Source organism: Heterodontus francisci, chromosome 42, assembly GCF_036365525.1.
Source record: "Heterodontus francisci isolate sHetFra1 chromosome 42, sHetFra1.hap1, whole genome shotgun sequence".
NCBI lineage: Eukaryota > Metazoa > Chordata > Chondrichthyes > Heterodontiformes > Heterodontidae > Heterodontus > Heterodontus francisci.
This window is the reverse complement of record NC_090412.1, coordinates 9,849,476-9,873,073: the sequence shown is the minus strand read 5'-3', so window position 1 is coordinate 9,873,073 and position 23,598 is coordinate 9,849,476. Positions and strand designations below refer to the sequence as shown.

The following is a 23,598-nucleotide window of genomic DNA, read 5'->3' as shown; positions in this document are numbered from 1 at the left end:
ATTACAAGGCTATATTTGAGTGGTTTCACAGTGTCAGCTCCACCCCAAGATTGGATAACTGAAAATCATTGAGAGTGTTGGGAATTGGTGACCTTTTATTGTATTACACTGGGTCAGTTTTGTGAGGCCCAGAGCTTGCTACCAGTGCTTATAGGAAAATTGCCAGCTGTACAAGTTTTATGATTGCCATTGAAGAGTTATTTGCATTTTGCATGGACTGCATGACACAAGCAGCTCACTATTATCAGTGTGGCAGAGTCAACGGATATTTCTGATGGGTGATTCACCTGGGATTGTATATTGTGGAGTAACTACGATATGCAATTCGATGGTGTTGTTACTGCAGGACCCACTTTTGATTTTGAACTATTCTGTTCCTAGGCACGAATGAACAAGCCATCATTGATGTTGTTGCTCATCGTTCAAATAAACAGAGGCAGCAGATTGTCCTGTCCTTTAAAACAGCCTATGGAAAGGCAAGTATTGTGACGATTAATGGGTGGGTGAAACCCAAGATCTTTGTTTTATCTTTTCTTGCTTTTGAGGGGATCTCCATCCTGAAAACTCACTGTTTCCCATGGTAGAGGCCGAAGGTAAGACTACCTTCAGTGCTGCATTGGATCTCCTCGAGTAGATATTTATTCCCCGTGGCACTATTTCAAAAAAGAGCCAGGGAGTTCACCCTGATATCCTGGCTAATATTTATCTCCCAACCAACATTACTAAAACAGATTATCTGGTCATCATCACATTACTGCTTGTGGGACAAATTGGCTGCCATGTTTCCTACATAGCAACAGTGACTACACTTCAAAAGTATGTCATTGGCTGTAAAGTGCTTTGGAACATCCTGCACTCGTGAAAGGTGCTATATAAATGGAAAAAGCAGTCTTTATACATGAATAATAAAAGCAGAACACGCTGGAAATACTCAGAAGGTCTGGCAGCATCAACACAGTTAATGTTTCAGGTCGATGACCTTTCATCAGAACATTGGTACATTGTCTTGTATCTCTCAAAATCCTTCACATGCAATGACTGTTGTGTTCTACAAAGCAAATAAGGTTTTTGCTTTGAGTAAATGTCATTATTTAGATTATGATGGCTCTCAAAAGGTAACCTAATTTCCACATGAGACAATTTCATAGTTCTAGGGGTAGGGTGGGTAAGCAGTGAATGCAGAGAAAGGGCCTTGTAGTATGCTTTTGTCTCTCCATATAGGCCCCAATTACTAGCCTTGTTTTATTCCTCCGATTTAGCTGCCTCCTCTTGGGTTCTCCAGCCCTCTTATATCTCTTCCTCCTCTTCAGGTGTAGGAGTTGTCTCATTGCAACGCTGACTGAATTTTCCTGGTTGGGGACAGTGGGCACCCTCTCAATGACTGGGAGTGGCTATTTGTCGGGGTTCCTAACCGGAGCAAAACCCTACATATGTGATGAGACTGGACCAGTGTAAGCAGTCTTATCCAGTCAAGAGGAAGCAGCAAGTTGCCTGTACCTTCAGTTGCTGCACTGTTGCTGAGCATTTGACATTTGTCCTTTTTCTGCTGCAGGATTTGATTAAGGAGCTGAAGTCTGAGCTGTCGGGCAATTTTGAGAAGGCGGTTCTGGCATTGCTGAAGTCCTCCACGCTTTATGATGCAACTGAAATGAAAGAAGCAATCAAGGTTAGTGATGAGCTGGCATGTAGATCCACAGGGCTGCTGACCGGTACAGCAGCAGGCATGTTTTACATAGAACTACATAGAATTAACAAAGAATCTGGCCATTCGGCCCAATTTATGCTCTACACGAGCCTCCTCCCACCTTAATTCACCTAAACCCATCAACATATCCTTCTATCTCTTTCTCCCTCACGTATGTATCTAGTTTCCCCTTAAGTGCACTGATGCTAATCGTCTCAACTACTCCATGTGGTAGCAAGTTCCACTTTCTGGGTAAAGAAGTTTCTCCTGAATTCACTATCCGATTTATTGGTGCTATTATATATTTATAGCCCCGAGTTTTGGTCTCTCTCACAAGTGGAAATATCTGCTCTACCTTTACCCTATTGAGCCCCTTCATAATTTTAAAGACCTCTATCAAGACACCCCTCAGCTGCCTTGTTTCTAGGTCAGCGATGCACTGGAAGGATCAATGCAAAATCGACCTCATAAGTTTTCCTTTTGATCTCTCCTTCCTGTTTGAAGTCAATGTGCTTAAAGTGAGCAGATTGCACTGTTCGAACTGGGCTGCAAAACAATTGAATGCTGGCTTGTTTTTGGCTGTGTTCCCAGGTCACCTTTACTGTATTCAGCCACCCAATGATCTTTTAGCCAAGGTTGGCATCTTATGAAGGAAAGCACTTGTTAGGTCTGCTTTGCAAATACTCAAATACTATTTTTAATGTTGAGAGAACTTTCCAGTGTTTTTTTAAACACACACATGTAAATAAACTCAGGTTTCCAGTGTTTCTTAACGCCCTCCACCCCTCCAATTATTTCTGGTGTTGTAGCCATTAGGTGTTCATTAACATTGGTAAAAACCTGTTCCAATCTATTAGTGAGTTGACAAAGTACTACAGAAGAATGTTGGATACCAGGGTCTTCGATGGTCTGAGAAGAAGTTTTACTTGTAACATTTATTAAACATCCAGAAAGAGATTTTTTTTCTCCCTCCTCCCAACACTTTATGAAGCATTTCTCCCTCTCTGTGGCATATCTTTCAAGATGATCTTCTGAGGCTAACCAGGGTCAGTCATTAAATGGGGCCTTACCAGCATCACCCGCATCCCGAGAACAATTTAAATTAAACCCCAGATTTCTCCATCAGCTCTGAGGCCTTATGATGTGCGCATGCAGGTCAGCTAACTGCTGAGCTGCTGTCGAACCAAGTGATCTTGTCCTGTACAAGGGACACACTCGGGATGGGTTAGGGAAGGGTTGAGAGTGTTGGGGAAATCTTAAACCCCCCTCGTTTCTTGCTATCCACACACATTCTCACAGATATTTGATCCCACTGTATTTTTTTTTATAAAAGGAAAGCATTTTGACCATTTTCCTTTTTGTCTGCAGGGAGCTGGTACGGATGAACAGTGTCTGATCGAGATCCTGGCGTCTCGCTCCAATGCAGAAATCCACGCTATTAACAAGGCCTACAAAACAGGTGAGATGTGGCCAGCCCTGTGCCCGACTTGCCTCTTGCCAGAGTTAGTGACAAAAACAAGGTGTTTTCGTAGATTATTTGTTCATCTGCAGCAGCTATGGTGGTGAGTCTTTCCTCGGGATGGGGTGGGGCTGCTTTAATTTTTTGGGACAATTCTTCAGAAGGATTCATTTCAAACGGGCAGCATTATCATGCTTTATACGGCACTTTGTTCTGGGAATCATAAGTCTCACATCAAGCACTGTGAGCTTGATACAAAAAAAAAATTGAAAATATTTGTGATGTGGGGGCTTTCCTGGTGTCTCGTTGGCTAAATGCACTGCCCAGTGTGATGCTCAATCATACAGACAAGAAAGATCCTTACTTAGTGCTGATTCCAGTTGTGATTGCAGTAAGACTGTTCCAGTTCTCCACAGTGTCTCCAGATTAGGTGGTGGATCCACATTTCAGATTCCTGGAAGCTTTGCTGGAAATTCTGGTGCGTTGGACATCAAATAAGGAGAGGATCAAGCGGCACCATCCAATAGCTTGTTGGGTTGTACTGTACCTGAAGGAGGACCACAGAGATATGATACCAAAGGACAGATGGCACCAGTGAATCCAAGATTCCTACATGGGGAATGTACCATTTTGGGAACTGAGCCTACCTTGCAACTCCCTGCACAATGGCATTCTCTTTCAAAAGACAGACTTGCGTTGATAGAATACTGTGGGCTGAATTTTTGTTGCACGCCGTGCTCCTCGACGACACACTTTCAACTCGGCGGCCTTCCGACGCGGTAGTGCTGCCGGGGAGCCCCCGCGATATTGCGCGTGGGGGCTCATTTAAATAGTGGGGGTGGCGAGTCCGGCCCCAATGACATAGAGGGGTGGCCGCAGTGTCCCTGGCAACGGCGTCTGACACAGTACGTGTCACATAAAAGCACCATTTCCACCCCCAATGATCACACAATAAATTTATTTCTCTCTCTTTCACACCACACCCACCCCCCACCCCCCCCCCCCCACAAACCATTCTTGACAGTCCCGATCTTTAAACCCCAAACCTTGCACTCTTTGCCCTTCAACCCCTTTCCACCGTCTCCACAGCCAATGAAAAATGTTTTCCCTGCTCCTCCACCCCTCCCGCCCTGATAATGTTATTCCTCCCCCCCCCCCCCTCTCCCCCCCCACCCTCCACCAGGTTCCTGTCTCGGAACTCCGCCACCAGGTAGGTTTATTTGCATCTTGCTCAGGTTCATTTGATTATGCAGATGAAGGTCCCACCCCCCCCCCCACCGCCAGTAATATGCATTGGGTCCTTCTCGACATCGGGGGTCAAGGCGGGCCTCTCCCCGCAAAATTTTACCAGCCCCCCGTGCCGCAACACTAGCGTCGAGGGGCCAGTAAAACTCAGCTCTATATTTCACGTCTTGCTGATTTTCCCAAAGCGTTGGGGCATCAGAGTACTTTCTGCTCTGCTTCAAATTTGCCCAAACCACTGAAAAAGGCAGATGGCCTCGGTTTAGCATCTCTTCCAAAAGACAGCGCCTCTAACAACACAGCACTTCCTCAGTACTGTACTGGTGTGTCAGCCTAGAATAAAAGACACCTATTGGAGGGAGAGTTCAAACTTAATGTCGTGGTGAATATTCTGACACACTATGCGGAATCCTCCCTAAGTTAAACTATGAAAGACTACCTTTATTCAGTAATAATAACCTTGAACTGTGGCTCACTTTTGGCTTTGCTTGCTAAAGGAACAGTTCCTGTGACATTCGAGGTTACTGAGTTGCATCTACTTAGCAGACTTTAAATAGACGCAGTGACACGTACAAGAAAAGTGTCTTCTGCTGAACAAACAGACTCGTGTTTGCTCATTGCCTGGGACGGCCCTGGCTGTTTCCACAGCAACTACAATATCATCTCCTTTCCCTCCCACCCACTTCCTCCATCACCTTCACCACCAGAGCTGTAAAGGGGACTGCACAGCTGGTAACTGAATGAATAACTATGGCTTCAGAACAAATCATTAACTGAGGAGATTGATTATGAAGTGCCGACACTTGTAAAGCTCTGGAGTACGGGATAGTTATCCTGTCTTAATTTATTTTTGTTTTTGAATGACTTACTGGTGGGTAGAAGAACTACTATAATAAGTGAGATAGAGGTACCCGCTAATGGTACAATGCAGGTAGTCATTCTGTTCAGTTCAGAGCCCTGTTGCCATGATCGCACAGAAAAGATCTGCTGTCTGATTGCAGGCGCTTGTGGAGGGAGCCATTGGTGTCTGTGAATATGATATTAGGCTGAGATTGTATTGTAGATACGAATCTCCATATCCATTCGCAGTCTGCAATACCTTTATACTTCCTGACTGCGAATGTAACTCTTGTGGGTAGGGAGCAAACATCACACTCTGCTCCCAAATACCTGTTTCTTTTTTTTAAAGGAACTTAGTCACGAGCATTCTCTTTTTTTTTTCCAGCATGTTTAATTAAGCTCTGGTTATGTCCATCAAGTGCCCAGGAGCTTCAACATCTCCTTTGGTCACTATTTATTATTAAAGTTAGCTTGACAACACGTGCAATTATATGTGGCTCGCCCCCGAAGGGGCCGCTTTGTTGAGCAATCAGATCCAATACTGGAGTTAAACTCTAAAATAAAAGCAAAATACTGCAGATGCTGGAAATTTGAAATAAGAAATGCTGAAAATACTCAGCAAGTCTGGCAGCATCTGTGTAGAGAGAAGCAGAGTTAATGATTCAGGTCACTGACCCTTCATCAGAACTGGCAAATATTAGAAATGTAAAAGGTTTTAAGCAAGTAAAGCGGGGGTGGGGCAAGTGATAACAAAAGAGAAGGTGTTGATAGGACAAGATCACAGAGAATAACTGACCGGTTACAGGCCTTTGCTCCATGACCTTCTGGTCAGTTATTCTCTGTGATCTTGTCCTATCAACACCTTCTCTTTTGTTATCACTTGCCCCACCCCCGCTTTACTTGCTTAAAACATTTTACATTTCTAATATCTGCCAGTTCTGATAAAGGGTCACTGACCTGAAACGTTAACTTTGCTTCTCTCTCCACAGATGCTGCCAGACCTGCTGAGTATTTCCAGCATATCTTGTTTGTGTTTCAGATTTCCAGCATCTGCAGTACTTTGCTTTTAATCTATCTGAAAATGCTTTACAAAATGTTTTTTAAAAATCCTACTCGTTATCCCTGCATGTCTTCCCCACACCAGCCAACAGTTACATTGACAATTAGTGTCAGTCTTGCAATGTGAATCCAGCCTTACTGAAAACCGAGTTACCAAGAGCCCAGGGCCATTGTATCTAGGCTGGATTAAAGCCCAGGTTCCAAAGGCAAACAACCAACGCCTAACACATTGCCCAAACTGGCTCTCCACCTCTCGCATTTCAAAAACTCTGCTGTCTGAGTAGATATAAGTCCCCAAAATTGCATCTAAAATAGGTAATGTGGAGTACTCCCATCTCAATGGTTCTCACTCATTCCCTTGTGTTGATGAATCCCACTCTTTTTAAATAAGGCAGTAGGACAGACCCCATTGCACAACACCATAAGGCGATTCAGTAGCAACTTTTAAAGTGAATTGGATAAATATGCAGGGCTATGGGGAAAGAGCAGGGGAATGGGACTAATTGGTAACTTTTTCAGAGAGTCAGCACAAGTAGGATGGGCCGAATGTGCTGTATGATTCGATCTGCTAATACTGTTTGGTGCCGTGCCCCTTTTTAGGTACAACGTAAACCAGCAGCACTACTGAACGACACACTGAACGATGCTGTTTCTTTATTCGGCTGTACAATTAATGATGCGAACAGTTAACGTGAGACACATCTATCTGATCTTCCTCTACAAACTGTTCCCTCAGCGATTGCTGAGTAAATCCATATTGCTCTTTGGCTCAGTCGCTGCTGTCTCCTGTAGATCAAAAGCACTCCCTCAGGTCTGACACTGACCTCAAGAAGGAGTGCGCGACGTCATTGGTAATACAAGCCTGACTGGTTCGGGTATCTGGTTATCAAGTCTGTTACAGAGCGTTGACTTGTGCCCAAGGTTCTGCTGCCAGGTGTGTCACCTTTAGAAATAAAAACAAAGTGCTGGAAATACTCAGCAAGTCAGGCAGCATCTGTGGAGAGAGAAACGGAGTTAACATTTCAGATTGGTGACCCCTCGTCTGTGAAGGTTGGTGGCCTTCTGACAAAAGGTCATTGATCTGAAACGTTAAATCCTGTCTGGTCAAAGGCTACACGCCACGGTCCAGTACTCTGTTAATTCTGACCATGATTGTTTTTGTAGAGTTTAAGACAACTGTGGAACAGGACGTCAAGAGTGACACATCTGGACACTTTGAGAGGCTGCTGGTCTCCCTTATTCAGGTAATTTAGAGAAAATTCTGAAGGATGATGAAATAGTTCTGTTCTTTGATTTCTCGCTGCGTCCATCCTTCAAACCAAGCATGCTTATTTACATCAACATCAGCTTAGGTTTATATAGCACCTTTTTAATGCAGTAAAATATCCCAAGGGGCTTCACAGGAATGTTATCAGACAAAATTTAACACCAAGCCATGTAAGGCGATATTAGGACATGTGACCAAATGGAACAAAATCCTTTTCATCAACCAGTTAATCAGCTGTGCATAGGACCCGCCTTCTCCGTTTTACTCAGAATGTAACTGCATTAAAGCCTCTCCCAGTAAAATGATGTATTTTTGGACTCTGTTGTAATTGTCACACTGGCAGTAACTCTCTTTATCCTCCAACTTCCTTTAGTTTAGTTTAGAGATACAGCACTGAAACAGGCCCTTCGGCCCACCGAGTCTGTGCCGACCATCAACCACCCATTTATATGAATCCTACACTTATCCCATATTCCTACCACATCCCCACCTGTCCCTATATTTCCCTACCACCTACCTATACTAGTGGCAATTTATAATGGCCAATTTACCTACCAACCTGCAAGTCTTTTGGCTTGTGGGAGGAAACCGGAGCACCCGGAGAAAACCCACGCAGACACAGGGAGAACTTGCAAACTCCACACAGGCAGTACCCAGAATTGAACCCAGGTCGCTGGAGCTGTGAGGCTGCGGTGCTAACCACTGCGCCACTGTGCCGCCCTTCCAATTCCCTTCCAATTTTTCCTTTTTCAGCACCCTCCCTGGTTGCTGGGTCCTACCATAGATGTTGCATGTCTCATTCATTTCAACAGTCTTTCTGACTGAGCCGATATCATGCATCACTGACAATTTAACTGGAACTGATAAATTACGTTCCACGAATATAACCAGCATCATGATTATAACCTTTGGATGAGCAAGACATGGCTTAAGGATCATTACTTTTTACCTGGAGATTTGTAAAATCCCCATTGTTTCTGATCAGATACAGAAAGATATATCACTGTAAAGAGGTAAGAAAAACAGTGGGCAGGGAGGAGGAACCAGAAAGGGGGGCAGAGGAGAAGTGGGTGTCCGTCACAGTTAAAAGCAGACTTGCATTTATATAGTGCCTTGCATGACGTCAAGACATTCTGAAGTGCATTACAGCCAATTAAGCTCTTGTAAAGTGTAGTCACTGTCGTAATGACGGAAACGCGGCAGCCAATTTGTGCACAGCAAGCTCCCACAAACATGTGATGACCAAATAGTATGTTTTTAATTATGTTGGTTGAAGAATAAATATTGGCCAGGATACTGGGAAGAATTCCTCTTCAAAATAGTGCCATGGGATCTTTTATGTCCACCTGAGAGAGCAGTCGGAGTTTCAGTTTGACGTCTCATCCAAAAGATGGCATCTCCAACGATGCAGCACTCCCTCAATACTGCACTGGAATGTCAGCCCAGATTTTTTTGTGCTTAACTCTCTAGCATGGGACTTGAACCCACAACCTTTTGGCTCAGCAGTAAAAGTGTTACCAACTGAGCCATGGCTGACGAGGGTTGAGATATGAGGAGTTTAAACTGGACCATACTAATTAAGATGAAGCGTCTAAAAGCAAGGAGAGAGGTGGCAGGATGGACATCATTTGAGTGAAGCAGAGGGAACAGGAAAGCTAACATTTGAACTGGATTATAATTATGCTCACAGGATCCTGTCCTCTTCAAAATTTCAGACATAAAAATGCTTACAAAAAGAACCGTCAAGTATTATTTGAAGAAAAATGTTAACTTTGGGCCAAATGTCAACCATCTCTCCGAGGAGCAATTTACTTGGAATTATTTTGAGACCCGGCAGACTATAGTTCAGTGAGTCCCTTTTAGTTGTTGCTATATGAAGCAAATGGCTACCGGCCTTCACTAGGTTGCTCTCTCCACCAAAGGGTCAACGAGATCCACGACGGAAGCCAGAGACGGCTCTAAACAGACGTGTCTTGTAACATGTGCATGAATAAAAAGTAAGCCTGTATTTTTGGATAACTATTGATTTTCTCTTTCCTCCTGGTCTCCAGGGTAACCGAGATGAAAGCCAAAATGTGGATATAACAGTGGTTAAACAGGATGCTCAGGTAAGTCGCAAGATATACTGGTATCCATCACCTTGCCAAATTGCTAATTGGAGTGGGCAATAGTGGGATGCTCACAGCAGCTTGGATCCACTGGGACTGTTGCCATGATGATAGCACACAGCAACGAGCCCAGCCCCCACATTTTCGAATTCCATCGCCTCACTCAGCTCCATGCATGATAGCCATACTCGAGTCCTGAGAAACTGCTTGTGCTGCCTATTTTGGAGTTTAAGACGTTTGATTTTTATATCGAGACTGAAGAGGCAGTGAACTGTGCAAGGGAAGCAAAGTTGGGCAACCTCCATTTAGTTTGTAGCGGACTCAGTACAAAACTGATCAATAATTCCGCAACAGTTGTCAGTTTAGCTCCGAGGCCATGAAGGCCAGTGTGGAGAACAGTTGCACAGGGGGCCAAGTGCATAAGACATAGGCGCAGGAGTGGGCTAGAGCGCTATCACACCTGCTCCACTACTCAGTAAGATCTTGGCTGAACTTCTGTATCAACTTCACCTTCTCGCTCTGGCCCCACAATCCCTCGATTCCCTTAGTGCTCAAAAATAAATCTGTCCTACATTCTGCAATACCGTTCTTGGTGAGGAAGCATTGAATATGGGCAAAGGATGGTTTATTCCCAAAACTTCCTCAACTTGATGGAAACAAATAAAATGAACCATGAAAAGAAAAAGATGGTCAACTTTTTATTGTCCTCTCTAGTACGGAGAAGCAGCTTTGTACAATTTGAAGTGATAAAATTACAAGATTGTTAATGGGAAGATCTCCGTCTACATGTGTTGATTCTTTACTCTCCTTCACCAAGCAACGGTTAATCTGTTAATGATCTTTGAGTTAATTTGCAACTATTTGACCATAAAGGGACCTTAAGCACACTTCCAGTTTAGCAGAATGCATTCAATTCTATTCTATTCTATTCTAAATGGTTTGATGTTCTTGTCATTGTAAAGCACCATCTCCTCAGAGTTATCAGGAGCAGCTCCAGGATGATCTGTTTGTGTGTGTAATATCCGCCAACTTCCCTCACTGACTGCAGCCGAACTCAAATGAGACTTTGTGGCCTTGGAGATAAGCCAAGCTAACACAAATCCACCATAGCAACAGAAGAATTTATTGTGTGTCATTATATAACACCACTCCCATTGTAAAATGGCAGACCCTCTGATGTAACCCTGAGCATCGCCATGGGAAATCGGCTTGCAATATTTTAAGCAGATTGAAGGCTCAAACATTTTAAATACCATGTTTAATTATTTTTGTAAGTGAAAAGTCCCAGCTAGCAAACTGGCATTCATCAGAAACTACTTTGCATTTTTCAAATAGAAACCTTTTCAAAGCAACGATAAGGAATATAGAAGCTTATTTGAAATGCTGCCAAGTATATCTTTGGCTGCCACCATAGTATGTTTACAGTATGTGTCTTCAAGACCATTCTAAGACTGGCTCATTTGATTGCTATGGAGAAAGTGTCTTTGGCTTTAGTAATGCCTATATATTTAAACACTTTTGAGTGCTTTATAATCATCAAAAATGTTCTAGGCCGCTGCAGTCAGAATGAGAACACAAATGTGCAGCCTGCTTTCTGGAAAGACTGACTAACCTCAAGGGCGAAAGCAAGCATTGGAACAGGAAATGTGGCAGTGAATCAAGTCAGCCACTCCCACCCTAAGAATGTAGCTAGGGCTTCTGATCCTAGTTCGAATGCACGGATCTGCATCAGTTTATTCCATCCCCAGCTTTTGTTCTGGGGGGGTGGAGTGTGTTTTTTTGAAAAAAAAAGGCATTTCCAGAAACTACAGCCATACTTGATAGACCTGACTAAAAAAAAAACTTTCTTTTTAAACCAGCAGAGCTTTGTTTTAACAAGGCTGGTATTTTATTCAGCAGAATCCCCTGGTTAAATGTAGAGTGTCAATTCTAAGTTGTCACACTATATATGTGAAGTAAAACCACACCCCAATAATTGAAGAAGATGCAGTTGATGTATGTTTTTTTCCCTTGGCAGTAGAATTGAATGCTTTCATTAATGAATGCATTATTCAAAGAATACTACAAGCTGCACTTCTATGTTTTAATAACTAACTAGAAGGCTTATGTCTGTGTGTTTTGGCATAAATGTTTCACACTGTAAGATGTGCAGTGGTGCCCTGCAACTTTTGTCTCTGCTAATCCAGAGCCTAAGAAGTAATTGCTGGCATTTTGAGGGAGGCAATTCAGGCACATGATAACAAGTGTTAAAGCAATTCCGTGCCATCCTGTTGAAATCCCTTCCATATGTTGCCCATTGCCAGTTGCCCTGAGTTTGATACAACTGGACAGTTACGAGGCATCCGCATTGATGTGGCACTTGAGCCCCACGTCTGCCAGACTGGATAAGGACGGCAGGTTTCCTTCCCTAAAGGACAATCCTAACTGGTTAAATTCATTGTCTGCTGTAACATTTTTCCCAGTGATTGACGTGGTTTGGCAATGCAACATAAGTGTTGCCAAAGTTTAAACTTTGAGATGAAAGGGAATTCAGAAAGCAAAGACCTGCACAGTGGCGCAGTGGTTAGCACCGCAGCCTCACAGCTCCAGTGGCCCGGGTTCAATTCTGGGTTCAATGTGGAGTTTGCAAGTTCTCCCTGTGTCTGCATGGGTTTCCTCCGGGTGCTCCGGTTTCCTCCCACATGCCAAAGACTTGCAGGTTGATAGGTAAATTGGCCATTATAATTTGCCCCTAGTATAGGTAGGTGGTAGGGAAATATAGGGACAGGTGGGGATGTGGTAGGAATATGGAATTAGTGTGTAGGATTAGTATAAATGGGTGGTTGATGGTCGGCACAGACTCGGTGGGCCGAAGGGCCTGTTTCAGTGCTGTATCTCTAAATAAAATAAATAAATAAAAAAATTTGAATGGTGAAGTGGTTTATCACTTTGAAGGTTGACTAGGATTTTCTCTGCTTGTCCTCAGGCTTTATATAATGCAGGAGAAGGGCGTATGGGAACAGATGAGTCGAAGTTTAATGCCATCCTCTGTGCAAGGAACAGACCCCACCTGAAAGCAGGTAATTGTGTAGTTCTGACATTGCCATGAAAAATAACATCCTGTGAAAACCGTAATTAAAATTAAAGAGTATCCTGAAATTCATTTGCAGTCCCATGCAGCAGTAGGTAATTCAGTCCCTCGAGCCTGCTCCGCCAATCAATACCATCATGGTTGACCTTCTGCCTCAACTCCACTTTCCTGCCCGCTTCCCATATCCCTTGATTTCCTCAAAGATTAAAAACCTTTCTATCTCAGCTTTGCACATACTCAATGCTTGAGCATCCATAACGCCCTGGGTTCGAGAATTCCAAAGATTTACAACCCTTTGCAGAAATTTCTCCTCATCCCAGTCCTAAATGATTGATTGACTTCTTTCCCTGAGGCTGTGCTCTTGTGTTCTAGATTCCACAACCAGAGGAAACAACCTCTCAGTGTCTACCCTGTCAAGTCCCTTCAGAATCTTGTATGTTTCATCATATGTGTCATCAGTCATTACGAAAGCCAATGGTTGTCCTTGAGAAATAGAATATTAAGACGTTTTATGGCTAAAGCTCTGTTTCCTATTTCAGTGTTTGAGGAGTATCGGCAGGTTTGTAAACACGATATTGAGAAGTCCATCAGCCGGGAGATGTCTGGAAACCTGGAGAGGGGCATGCTAGCAGTAGGTGAGACATCCCCAGTCTAATGTTGATGTATCACACGTCACCTTCCTTGGTTAACATGGCATTCCCTTGATATACACTTACAGGTTAATCAGGTGAAGAAGGAAGATCTTCGATAACAGGACTGTGACAATAACTTTTACTGTGTTTGTCCAGGGTTCAGAACTGCTGTCATTTTAGGTTGGGAGGAGGGGAGAAAGGCTTAAGTACAGGGTGTTCTGTTTTGTTGAGGTGGTTTCTCCTAAAAGGAGAAAGAGGAAAAGCAAAAGGAAATATTGCTTGAATGTACGGAAACTATTAGTCACGTTGATGAAGTGGGATGGAACTCTCAATTGATCATACGGGCCTTCCTGGTGCAGCCATTAATGTGCCACAGATGTGTAAGAATTTGAAAGAAGACATCTCAATGCTCTTCACGGCCAAGGAGTTACTTACAAAGTGTTCAGCATTGTTATGTTGGCAGATTAGGCAGCCAACTTGCAAACAGCAAGGTCACGCAAACAAGATTGCTAAATGACAGGGCAATTTGTTTTGAGCAGAGTTGGCTGAGGAATATATGCTGGCCAAGGTATATGGAATTAGGTCACAGATCAGCCATTTCACTGAATGGTGGAGGGATTAAATGGCCTACTCCTAGTCTTATCTTCCTAAGACACATCCCCTGCTCCTCTTCAAATAGCCGCATGGGTACCTTTTACATCACTCTCTGACGAGGCAGACAGTTTTAACATCTCCTCTGAAAGATCTCTGAGAAGACAGCACTCTCTCAGTACTGCATTGAAGGGTCTGGCCAGACATGCTGAAGTCATGGATTGGAACCCATGGTTCAGAGGTGAGAGTGCTATTGCTGAGCCAAGCTGACACTTGCTGAAACACAGCCAGAATTTTTCATTTTTTCATAGCGAGACCCTGCTGAAAGTACGTGGGCTAGCGGATTCTGTTTTTGAGACTGATAAAGACTCCATAATCCCATTTTGGAATAGAGACTGTGGACAGCACCATTCTCTGGATAAAGAAAGGGAAAGTTATCAAGGGAGCAGAGTATGTCAAAATGTTATATATCGATGTGCACGTAATGCTTTTCCTCATGTGTTTCCTTCTCTGCTTCCGGATTCTCAGTTTGTGGGTTAGTACAGTGAAGTTTGGTTCAGTTGTCTGTGCATGTGTGCTTTGAGTGTATGTGCAGTAGGCAGATTGAGAGGGCCATTCCCCTTGCGAAACAGTGTTTGCTAAATACAGCACATGAGTAATTTATGGTTGAAACATAGTGTGCATTTGCATATCTGGTTTGTTACTGCCTGGGCAAGACTCCCTGTCGCCAGCACAGAATCATTTAATTCCACCCTCCACACCCCCACCCCGCCCCCCAAACAAGGTGCAATGGCCTAAATTTCACCAAGTTACAGACATGTCGTCACACTAAAGACTGTCCCTCTTCCTCTGCCAAAAACAGATGTTTTTTCACAAATATCCCACCGTTTGGCTTCCCCTATTAAAACACGTGGTGGTTTATCAATCCCACTCAATACAGGGTTTCTTTCCTTGTCTTGAAGTGGTCTGCATGCTACTTCTGCAGCTAGTTTCCAGTCTCCGAGCTGCATGTGTTTTATATTCCGAGTTGCTGTTCCGTGGTCTGCCCAAGTTCTTGTTCCACACTGAATTGTATCATTTCCATCAAAGGATTCTTTCAGTTGCCTGACCTAGCAGCAAGGCTAAAGCTTGTTGTCAGTGATATTTTAACATTCAACACACTCTTATCTCTGAGTGGGTTAGCCCCTCTGAAATGCCAGCAGGGAAAGGACTTTGATATGAGTGTGTTCATGAGATAACCCTGCCAATAGTACTTTGTAGCTGTAGTTTAGCGTAAGGTTTGGAACGTAGATTCATTTGATGCAGACGAGTATCACCATATCTTTGCAGATGAAAGGAAGCCTGTGATGATGAAGGTTTTATACCACGGTTCTGCAGGGCCTGTGCTCATGCAGCAATGCTCGTGAGTCTCGCACCTGGCTTGCTGAGCTAGCTTGTGATGATGTGCTGTCCTTATCTCTGCAGGAAGTGGGCAGACCGTGCATCAGTGGAGCCTGCTATCACGTGGTCTGGTTAAAGCAGACAGCATTGATGCATTTTAAGGGGCGGCTGGATGAACGGAAAGGGACTAGAGGGATTTGGAAAGAAGGTTGGGAAGCAGTAATTCGAGTAGGAGCAGGCTTGTTTGTAGTATCGAGATGAGTTGGGTCAACCAGCCTGTATATATACTGTAGATTCCATGTAATTCCATACAGTCACTTAGTCACTGTAGCAAGCTGCTAATGGAAGAGCACAGAGAAAAACAGGGTTAAGGGAATTGTCTGCTGCTGGCTTCTCCAGAAATTTCAGCAATTCTATTCTCTCTGCGCCAGAAATAAGTTTTCCCTCTGCTCTGTTATTCTCCCTTTTATTATGATGTCCTGCCCAGGTAAGCTGCTCCATCTAGTGGTATGCCCTAAAATCACCATTTCTTTTCAAAAAACCAGTGGAGGTGACAATTGAGTGTTGCGCACCCTTGTGCACAATCCCATTACATATCACATCAAAATAAAGCTGCTTTACTGTCTGATATTGGGTTCTCTGGAACTTCAGGTGTCTTCAACTAAATTACTCTTGGCCTCTCTCTTTCTTCAACTGCTCACTCCCCTGCTCTGCTCACTGAGGTCTTCATTACAGAAAGATTTGCATTTCTATAGTGCTTTTCACAACCTCAGGACATCCCGATGTGCTTTACAGCCAATGAAGCACTTTTTAAAGTGTGGTTACTGTTGTAGTGTAGGAAACGTTGCAATTATCGAACAGCAAGATTACACAAACGCAACGATTATGAAAATGGACTGCAGCGGTTCATGAAGGCAGCTCACCACCACCTTCTCAAGGGCAATTAGGGATGGGCAATAAATGCTGGCCTGGCCAGTGATACCCACATCCCATGAATGAATTTTTTAAAAAAAAGAACCGTGAAACTGTTTTAGTGTAATCCTGTAATGTGATAGCTTTAGACCATCTCAGCTGCTGGAGCTAAACTGTGTAAGCCCAGACTGAGAAAGACAGAATGTTGTGTTCCTACTCAAGATAGTTTCTACCTAGTGAGCTGTCATCTCATGTATCACTTATAACATGGCAAAGTACCCTAGCGGACTTCACTAAACAGGAGTGAGGAGGTGGCTGAAAGCACAGCTGGAAAACCGGTCTTTGGAGATGGGGAGAGATGTAGTAAGTCGGTGGGATCTTGTGATAGAATGTCAGTGTACAGAGACAAGATGGCTGAAGGCTTTGTCCCTGACAGTGCAGGGAAGGGTGGGGACGCATACTGTAGACCAGAGTCTCAGACGCCAGGGTGTAGAGATGGGGTGCAGTGAGGCTGTGACTGGGTTTGTAAATGAGAACAATGATTTCTGTGTTAGGAGCCTCGTAATAGTCTGTTTGAAGGAATAGCCTAGACCTCTATGTTAATAACAACAGAAAAGGCACTCGGGTTTACCATGATTAGCACTGAGAGTTCTTTTGCATGGTTGAATGAGAGATGATATTGAAACACAAGATTCTGAGGGGGCTTAACAGGGTAGATGCTGAGAAGATGTTTCCCTTCAAGGGGGTGTCTAGAACGAGGGGGTACAGTTTCAAAATAAGGGGTCTCCCTTTTTAAGACTGAGATGAAGAGGAATTTCTTCTTAGAGGGTCATTAATCTTTGGAATTCTCTTCTCCAGAGAGCAGTGGAGGCTGGGTCATTGAATATGTTCAAGGCTGAGTTAGACAGATTCTTTGATCTACAAGGGAGTCGAGGTTTACGGGGACGGGCAGGAAAGTAGAGTTCAGGCCACAGTCAAATCAGCCATGAAATTATTGAATGGTGGAGCAGGCTCGAGGGGCTGAATGGCCTACTCCTGCTCCTATTTTTTCTGATCTTGTGTTAAGACTGGGAACAGACTGTGTGCATGGGGGTGAATATTTAATCCCCAGGTTGCAATAATCTAACGTGATTATAGGCTTCCTGTATTCACGTGCCAGCTGAACCCCCTCAGCCCTGACTGATGATTCACTTCTCTCCAAGTATTACTGGAGCTTGACAACAGATGTTGGAGATTTCGGGAATTCTCTGCATCCACCCTAGAATAATCCCTCAATCTCTTCTGCATGTCCCCCTAGTGTTTTAGTCTGTACCACTTTAGGGAGGGGCTAATGTATTATAGTGTCAATGACCAGCATTACAAAAGTTATACATTAACTCCTGGTTGCTGTTGAGAATCTTGGTTTCTATCTTGAATTGTGTTTTGTATGTGCGTACACGCGCGTGTATGTGTGTCTATATATTTTTTTTATATATATATATATATATATATATATATATATATATATATATATATATATAATGTGTGTGTGTATATGTATATATAAATATGTGTGCATATTTATATATAGCCTGCTGTAGTATGATCTATATACTGGCAATGATTAATATGTAATATTCATTTCACAGTGAAATGTCTGCGAAATACTCCGGCCTTTTTTGCTGAAAGATTGTACAAGTCCATGAAGGTAAATCTTAATGTTATTCATTTTGCTTGGTTGGATGGGGTACTTTTTATAACATCCATACTCATTGGACTCTTTACCACCCCGCCCCCACCCCCCTCCCTCACCCCACAGTTTTGTTCAGTTTTCCCTGTTATTCTGCCAGCTGTAAGTTAATATAACTGGAAGTTCTGAAGAAGGGTCACTGACCTGAAACGTTAACTCTGTTTCCCTCTCTACAGATGCTGCCAGACCTGCTGAGAGTTTCCAGCACTTTGTTTTTATTTAATATGACAGGGGTTGGACATGGCAAATCGAGCCAATTGTTCTAGCCTGTTTTAATGATGGCCTACACTGTTCAGTTTAAACAGTAGGCTAATGAAGATGTAGCCCTCTGTACGTGAATCCCAATGTAATCAGTGCTGAAACTGGGTTAGGTCTTTGACAGGCAGTGCAGAGTGGAAGCTCTGCTTCTCTGTACAGGGAAGGACGGAGGAAAAATTAGCTGCCGAGTTTCTCTTCTCTTGTGCACCTCTCAACAGGTTTCAGCGCAGATTCAGCTGAGGCCTAAGAAACACAGCGACTACCGATCCTCTCAACCAGAGAAGGGTGCTTGGATCAAGCATTCTTGAAGTTTGAGAGGGAAAAGAAGTAGAACCAAAAGTTGTACCAAAAAACTTTGAAAAATCATGCATTTTCTTTACTCAAATTTAAAATTCTCCCCCATGTGTTTAAATCCCTGCCTTACATCTCCAACCTCCTTCAGCCCTATAACCCTCCAAGAACCCTGGGTGCCTCCAACTCTGGCTGCTTGTAGCTGGCTCCAAGCTCTGGAATTCCCTCCCAAGTTAGTTACTGACCAGTGGAAAGAAATTTGTCCCAATTTACTTGAGCATTTGTAAAGGGTAAAGACACGTTAATATTTTGTATAATGCTTAGTGAACCAATTCACAATTGTTACTTTGTGGAATTAAAAGAGAAAATACTGGAAACACAAGGCAGGCCTTGACAGCATGTTTAAAGAGAAAAAGGTTAGCGTTTGGGCTTTTATTCTCCGTTTCTCTCTGCCTCCTCAGTATAATGTCTGACTAGTTTGAGCAATATTAATGAGCTACCCAATGTCAGGCGGATTTTCTGATTATTATTTTGAGGTTTAACCTTGTCTGATGTCATTCACCTTGTGATTTAGATAAGGAAATTGTAGAGGAGGAAAAGCTGCTATTGCCTATATTAAATCAATTGAATAGCGTACCACAACCTGCCCTGGTCCCGACTTTCCCATTATTGGAAAATGGAGGAACTCAATAACTGTGATGGGGATTGAGAATCAAACAGCAAAGGGTTAGGAATGCAGTTGATGCAGGCATTCAGGATGGTGTGATTAGTAAGGAAGGAAGGGTTCTTGTATAATCACCTGTTCAAGTGTCTCTCTTCCTCCTTTTTTTCCATATAGGGTTTGGGAACAGATGACAAAACCCTGATTCGCATCATGGTGTCTCGCTGTGAGGTCGACATGTTAGATATCCGGGCCGAGTTCAAGAGGATGTACGGGAAGTCGCTGTACTCATTCATATCGGTAACTATCCCACGTCACCGCTTACCATTAATGCATGCTCAGACAGCAAGTGAAGGAATTGAGCTGATTTCTCCAGTTCTGTGTTCATTTCACAAAGCTACTCTCAACAATTAACCTGGGATGGGGAAGACCGGGGGAGGTACTGGAGGACAGATGTGACTATGGAACCATAGTCCAGCACTTTCATGAGAGGAAAAAAAGAGAATGCTGAGGGGTGACCTGATAAAGGTCTTCAGGATTATGCAAAGGTTTATAGGGTAGATGTAGAGAAGATGTTTCCACTTTTTTTTTTTCTTCATTCATGTGATGTGGGCGTCACTGGCAAGGCCAGCATTTATTGTCTATATCTAATTGCTCTTGAATGTGATGGAGGTGAGCTGCCTCCTTGAACCGCTGTGGTCCTTGTGGTGTAGTTACACCCACAGTGCTGTTGGGGAGATGTATTTCCAAGTCTGGATGGTGTGTGACTTGGAGTAGAACTTGTTCCCATGCGCCTGCAGGGAACTTTTGGGTCGGCGGGGGAGACCAGTTGCCAGAAATATAAGATAGTCACTAATAAATAACCGATTACGCCCGGCGAAGCAACCAAAACTTACCTTAACTCCCGGCTCCATGTCTTCCTCTGCGGTTGGCTGGGCTGTGGTCCCAGCAGTGGCCACCACTCTCGATGGCGCTGCTGAGACTAAGAGCTGCAGGCCCGCTGATTGGCCAACAGTTCAATGAGGCGGGACTTCGTCCCTCAAGTGGGTGGAAGTCCCACCTTGGAACAAATAAAGTCTGGGGACCTGTTAAATACGGAACGGATCCCCAGGCAAGGCTGAAGCGGGTTCGCCACCGACTTTTAAGTCGGTGGCCAGCTCCCGTCTGCCCAACGTAAAATCCTGGTCATCGTGTCTGTGCCGGCTGAAAAACGATCCACCTATTCTAATCCCACCTTCCAACATTTGGTCCGTAGCCCTGCAGATTACGGCACTTGAGGTGCATATCCAGACTCTTTTTTGAATGAGTTGAGGGTTTCTGCCTCAACTACCCTTTTAGACGGTGAGTTTCAGATCCCTGCTATTCTGCAGTCCTGGCAATATCCTTATAAATCTCCTCCTTACTAAAGGGAGGTACTAAGAGATTAACCTATGTACTCCACATGAGGGAGAAAGGAATAGAAGGAGACACTGATGGGGTGGGAGCAGGCTCGATGGAGCACAAACCATAGACCAGTTGGGCTGAATGGCCTGTTTCTGTGCTGTATATTTTATGAAACAAATACAAGAGCTTTGGTGAGTTTTGGCAGTCTAGTCATTGTGGAGGGTGGAGGGTCAGCATTACAACCAAGTCCAATCATGTCCTTGTGCAAAGTCCACATGTGGACCACCCATTGGACAATCGTGTGGGAACCCTGGCCTACTATTGACTCGGGCACTGAGGCCAATTGTGCTTTATGGAGTTGGGTTACAGATCAGTCATGATCTCATTGAATGAGAAGGCTCAAGGGGCAAAATGGCCGCCTCTAGTTCCTATGTCCAGCGCTGTTCCTTCTGAAATCTGCTAACTCGGCAGAGTCAGGGATTGAAACTGGTGCTGCGTGGCTCTGGATAGCCCAACTAGCCATAGGATTAACTCCGAGTCTTCCATTCAATATAAAACAGCAGCGATAAAATAGGGCAATCTCTTGTGGCACCTTAAATGTAGATAGAGGTGCAGGGTTGGTATATTGTGCTTTGCTGTTCAGCTCAATCATCCAATCTTTCCTTATCAGCGGTCTCTTTTTCTTCTGTTGCTAGGATGACACCTCTGGAGATTACAAGAAGCTCCTTCTGCAGCTGTGTGGCTCAAATGACTAAGAAGGAAATAAACAGTTGAGGTGGCGGAGAGTTTGATGCAGGTTCTCCAAAAACAGCACGACCCGTCATATCGTGAAAGCTTCCTTGTCTTTCTTGTATTGATTTATTGTATCGGCTTGTAAATGTAATCCATTTTTATCAGCGAATTCAAGTATGTTTGTTCAACTGATGTTTGAGTAAGTGCATTTTCACTTTCCAGAGCATTTTATGACTATCGGGACAGTTATTACCACCTCCATTTACACCTTTGAGTTTCTAAATAATTAAAATGCTCTAGCTGTCAAAAATCGCAAGTGTGTAGTTGGCTAGGAGAAACTGAACTCAACTAACTGCTTTAAGGCAGCTAAATGGTCTGTATTTTTATATATGCTTTTTGTAAAGGTGCCTGGCACTGCTGATGCAGATTAAACTGTGTCCTCCTTGGGCTGCGGCCTTCAAGGGTTCTAAATGTAACAGACGGCAGGAAGTTCCTGATGCAAGCAGTTTCGTAACTGTCTTCAATCAAAAGAGATTAACCTATGTCAAGTGCGCAAGGATGTTTTTTTATTAATTTGAAAAACTATTGAATGGATGTCTGCAGAATTGGAACACACACCAAGAACGTCACATCCTGAGTTTCATTGTCACCTTTCGTGATTGAGCCAATATCAACCCGTTCTTTCAATCCAGGGAGCGGCATGCTGTATGAAGCATCATTTATCTACCTGGAATCAAGAGTTTGCAGCAGTGGCATGCAGCCCATGCTTGCCTGTAAGGGTTCAGGTGCCAACAGTAATGAGCCAAAGAATCTACCAATGACCCGTCATCCTGCTGGGGTTTTTTCGGAATGCAGCAGGAACACCAGAGAAAGGAGGTAGTGTGTTGGGTGTCTCAGAATTAGCAGAGAGTTCAGAGTTACACAGACCTGGCTGGCTCAGTAGCTTTTATTACTGATGGAGAAAGAGGTTGTCTGAAAGCGAGAGCCCAAGAAAGAAGGGGTAACGTGTAATGTGCTAACAAAACATGTAAATGAAATAAAAATCAATACTATGCAATCAATTCAAACCGTGTTTGACCAAATCATTCCTGATTCATCTCTATCAGTTAATCTTAGTATGTGTCTTTCTTCTAAGTCGGAGGGGTTAGTACTTTGCCTTGCCATGGTGATCCTGAATTCAATGTGAACACAATGAAGATCCACTCCATATTTCAGAATACCTCTCGCTGATTGTGTCATTATACTTGGGGATTGTACCATGTGGGTCCCATTACAGAACATCGTCAACAATGCTGCCATAATGGTTTACTTCCTTTCTAACCACTTGGAGAGTCTCTCTCTATATTTTCTGTAACTCTTTATCATCTATCACTTCATCATGCCCTGGGTTTATCAATACAAATCAGCGGGAAGCAGTGTCCCTCTGGTGACTGAGACTTCAAACAGAGGAGCAACAATCAAGACACAACTTCCAGGTCAGTACTGTGCTATTCCAAGGCTGTAACATCTTGCAGGGACAGAAAGCAGGTGGTTATGCATGGCTGCCACTTGCTGTGCTTAGCCAGACTGTTTCCCTCATTGAATAATACAGTAAGTTTCACTTGTACAAATGTATTTTTGCTACGTGTACAAACATGAACATTTCACATTTGATCATGTGCTAGCATGCTCACCTTTGTACCTATCTTAATAAATTAATCTTCAGCTGCTTTATCAATGATCTCCCTCCAACATAAGATCAGAAGTGGGGATGTTTGCTGATGATTTTACAGTGCTCAGTGCTATACATAAATCCCTCAGATACTAAAGCAGTCTGTGCCCACATGCAGCAAGACCTGGACAACATTCAGGTCTGGCTAATAAGTGGCAAGTAACATTTGTGCCACACAAGTGCCAGGCAATGACCATCTCCAACAAGAGAGAATCTAACCATCCCCCTTTGACATTCAACAACACTACCATTGTTGAATCCCCACCATAAACATCCTGGGGGTTATCACTGACCAGAAACTGAATTGGACCAGCCATATAAATACTGTGGTGAAAAGAGCCGGTCAGAGGCTAGGAATTCTGCTGCAATTAACTCACTTCCTGACTTCCAGAAGCCTGTCTGCCATAAACAAGGCACAAGTCAGGACTTTGATAGAATACCTTAAACATTCACTCCCTCCACCACTGACACACAGTGGCAGCAATGTGTACTATCTACAAGATGCACTGCAGCAACTTGCCAAGCCTCCTTTGACAGCACCTTCCAAACCCATGACTACCTCCGCCTAGAAAGACAAAGGCAGCAGACG

General features: G+C 43.6%; 1 protein-coding gene across 2 annotated transcripts in view; it reads left to right on the top strand.

Moving 5' to 3' along the window:
• Positions 1-22,359, top strand: part of anxa11a (annexin A11a) — a 56,679-nt gene extending 34,320 nt beyond the window's left edge. For both annotated transcript variants that reach the window (XM_068020536.1, XM_068020537.1), the window contains 10 exons: positions 382-476; positions 1,553-1,666; positions 3,053-3,143; positions 7,449-7,528; positions 9,603-9,659; positions 12,625-12,718; positions 13,269-13,364; positions 17,873-17,931; positions 19,361-19,483; positions 21,262-22,359. In XM_068020536.1, the coding sequence (XP_067876637.1) occupies positions 382-476; positions 1,553-1,666; positions 3,053-3,143; positions 7,449-7,528; positions 9,603-9,659; positions 12,625-12,718; positions 13,269-13,364; positions 17,873-17,931; positions 19,361-19,483; positions 21,262-21,321 (869 nt within the window). In that variant the 3' untranslated portion in view covers positions 21,322-22,359. The remainder of the gene's footprint in view (positions 1-381; positions 477-1,552; positions 1,667-3,052; positions 3,144-7,448; positions 7,529-9,602; positions 9,660-12,624; positions 12,719-13,268; positions 13,365-17,872; positions 17,932-19,360; positions 19,484-21,261) is intronic.
• The last annotated feature ends 1,239 nt before the right edge of the window (positions 22,360-23,598 follow it).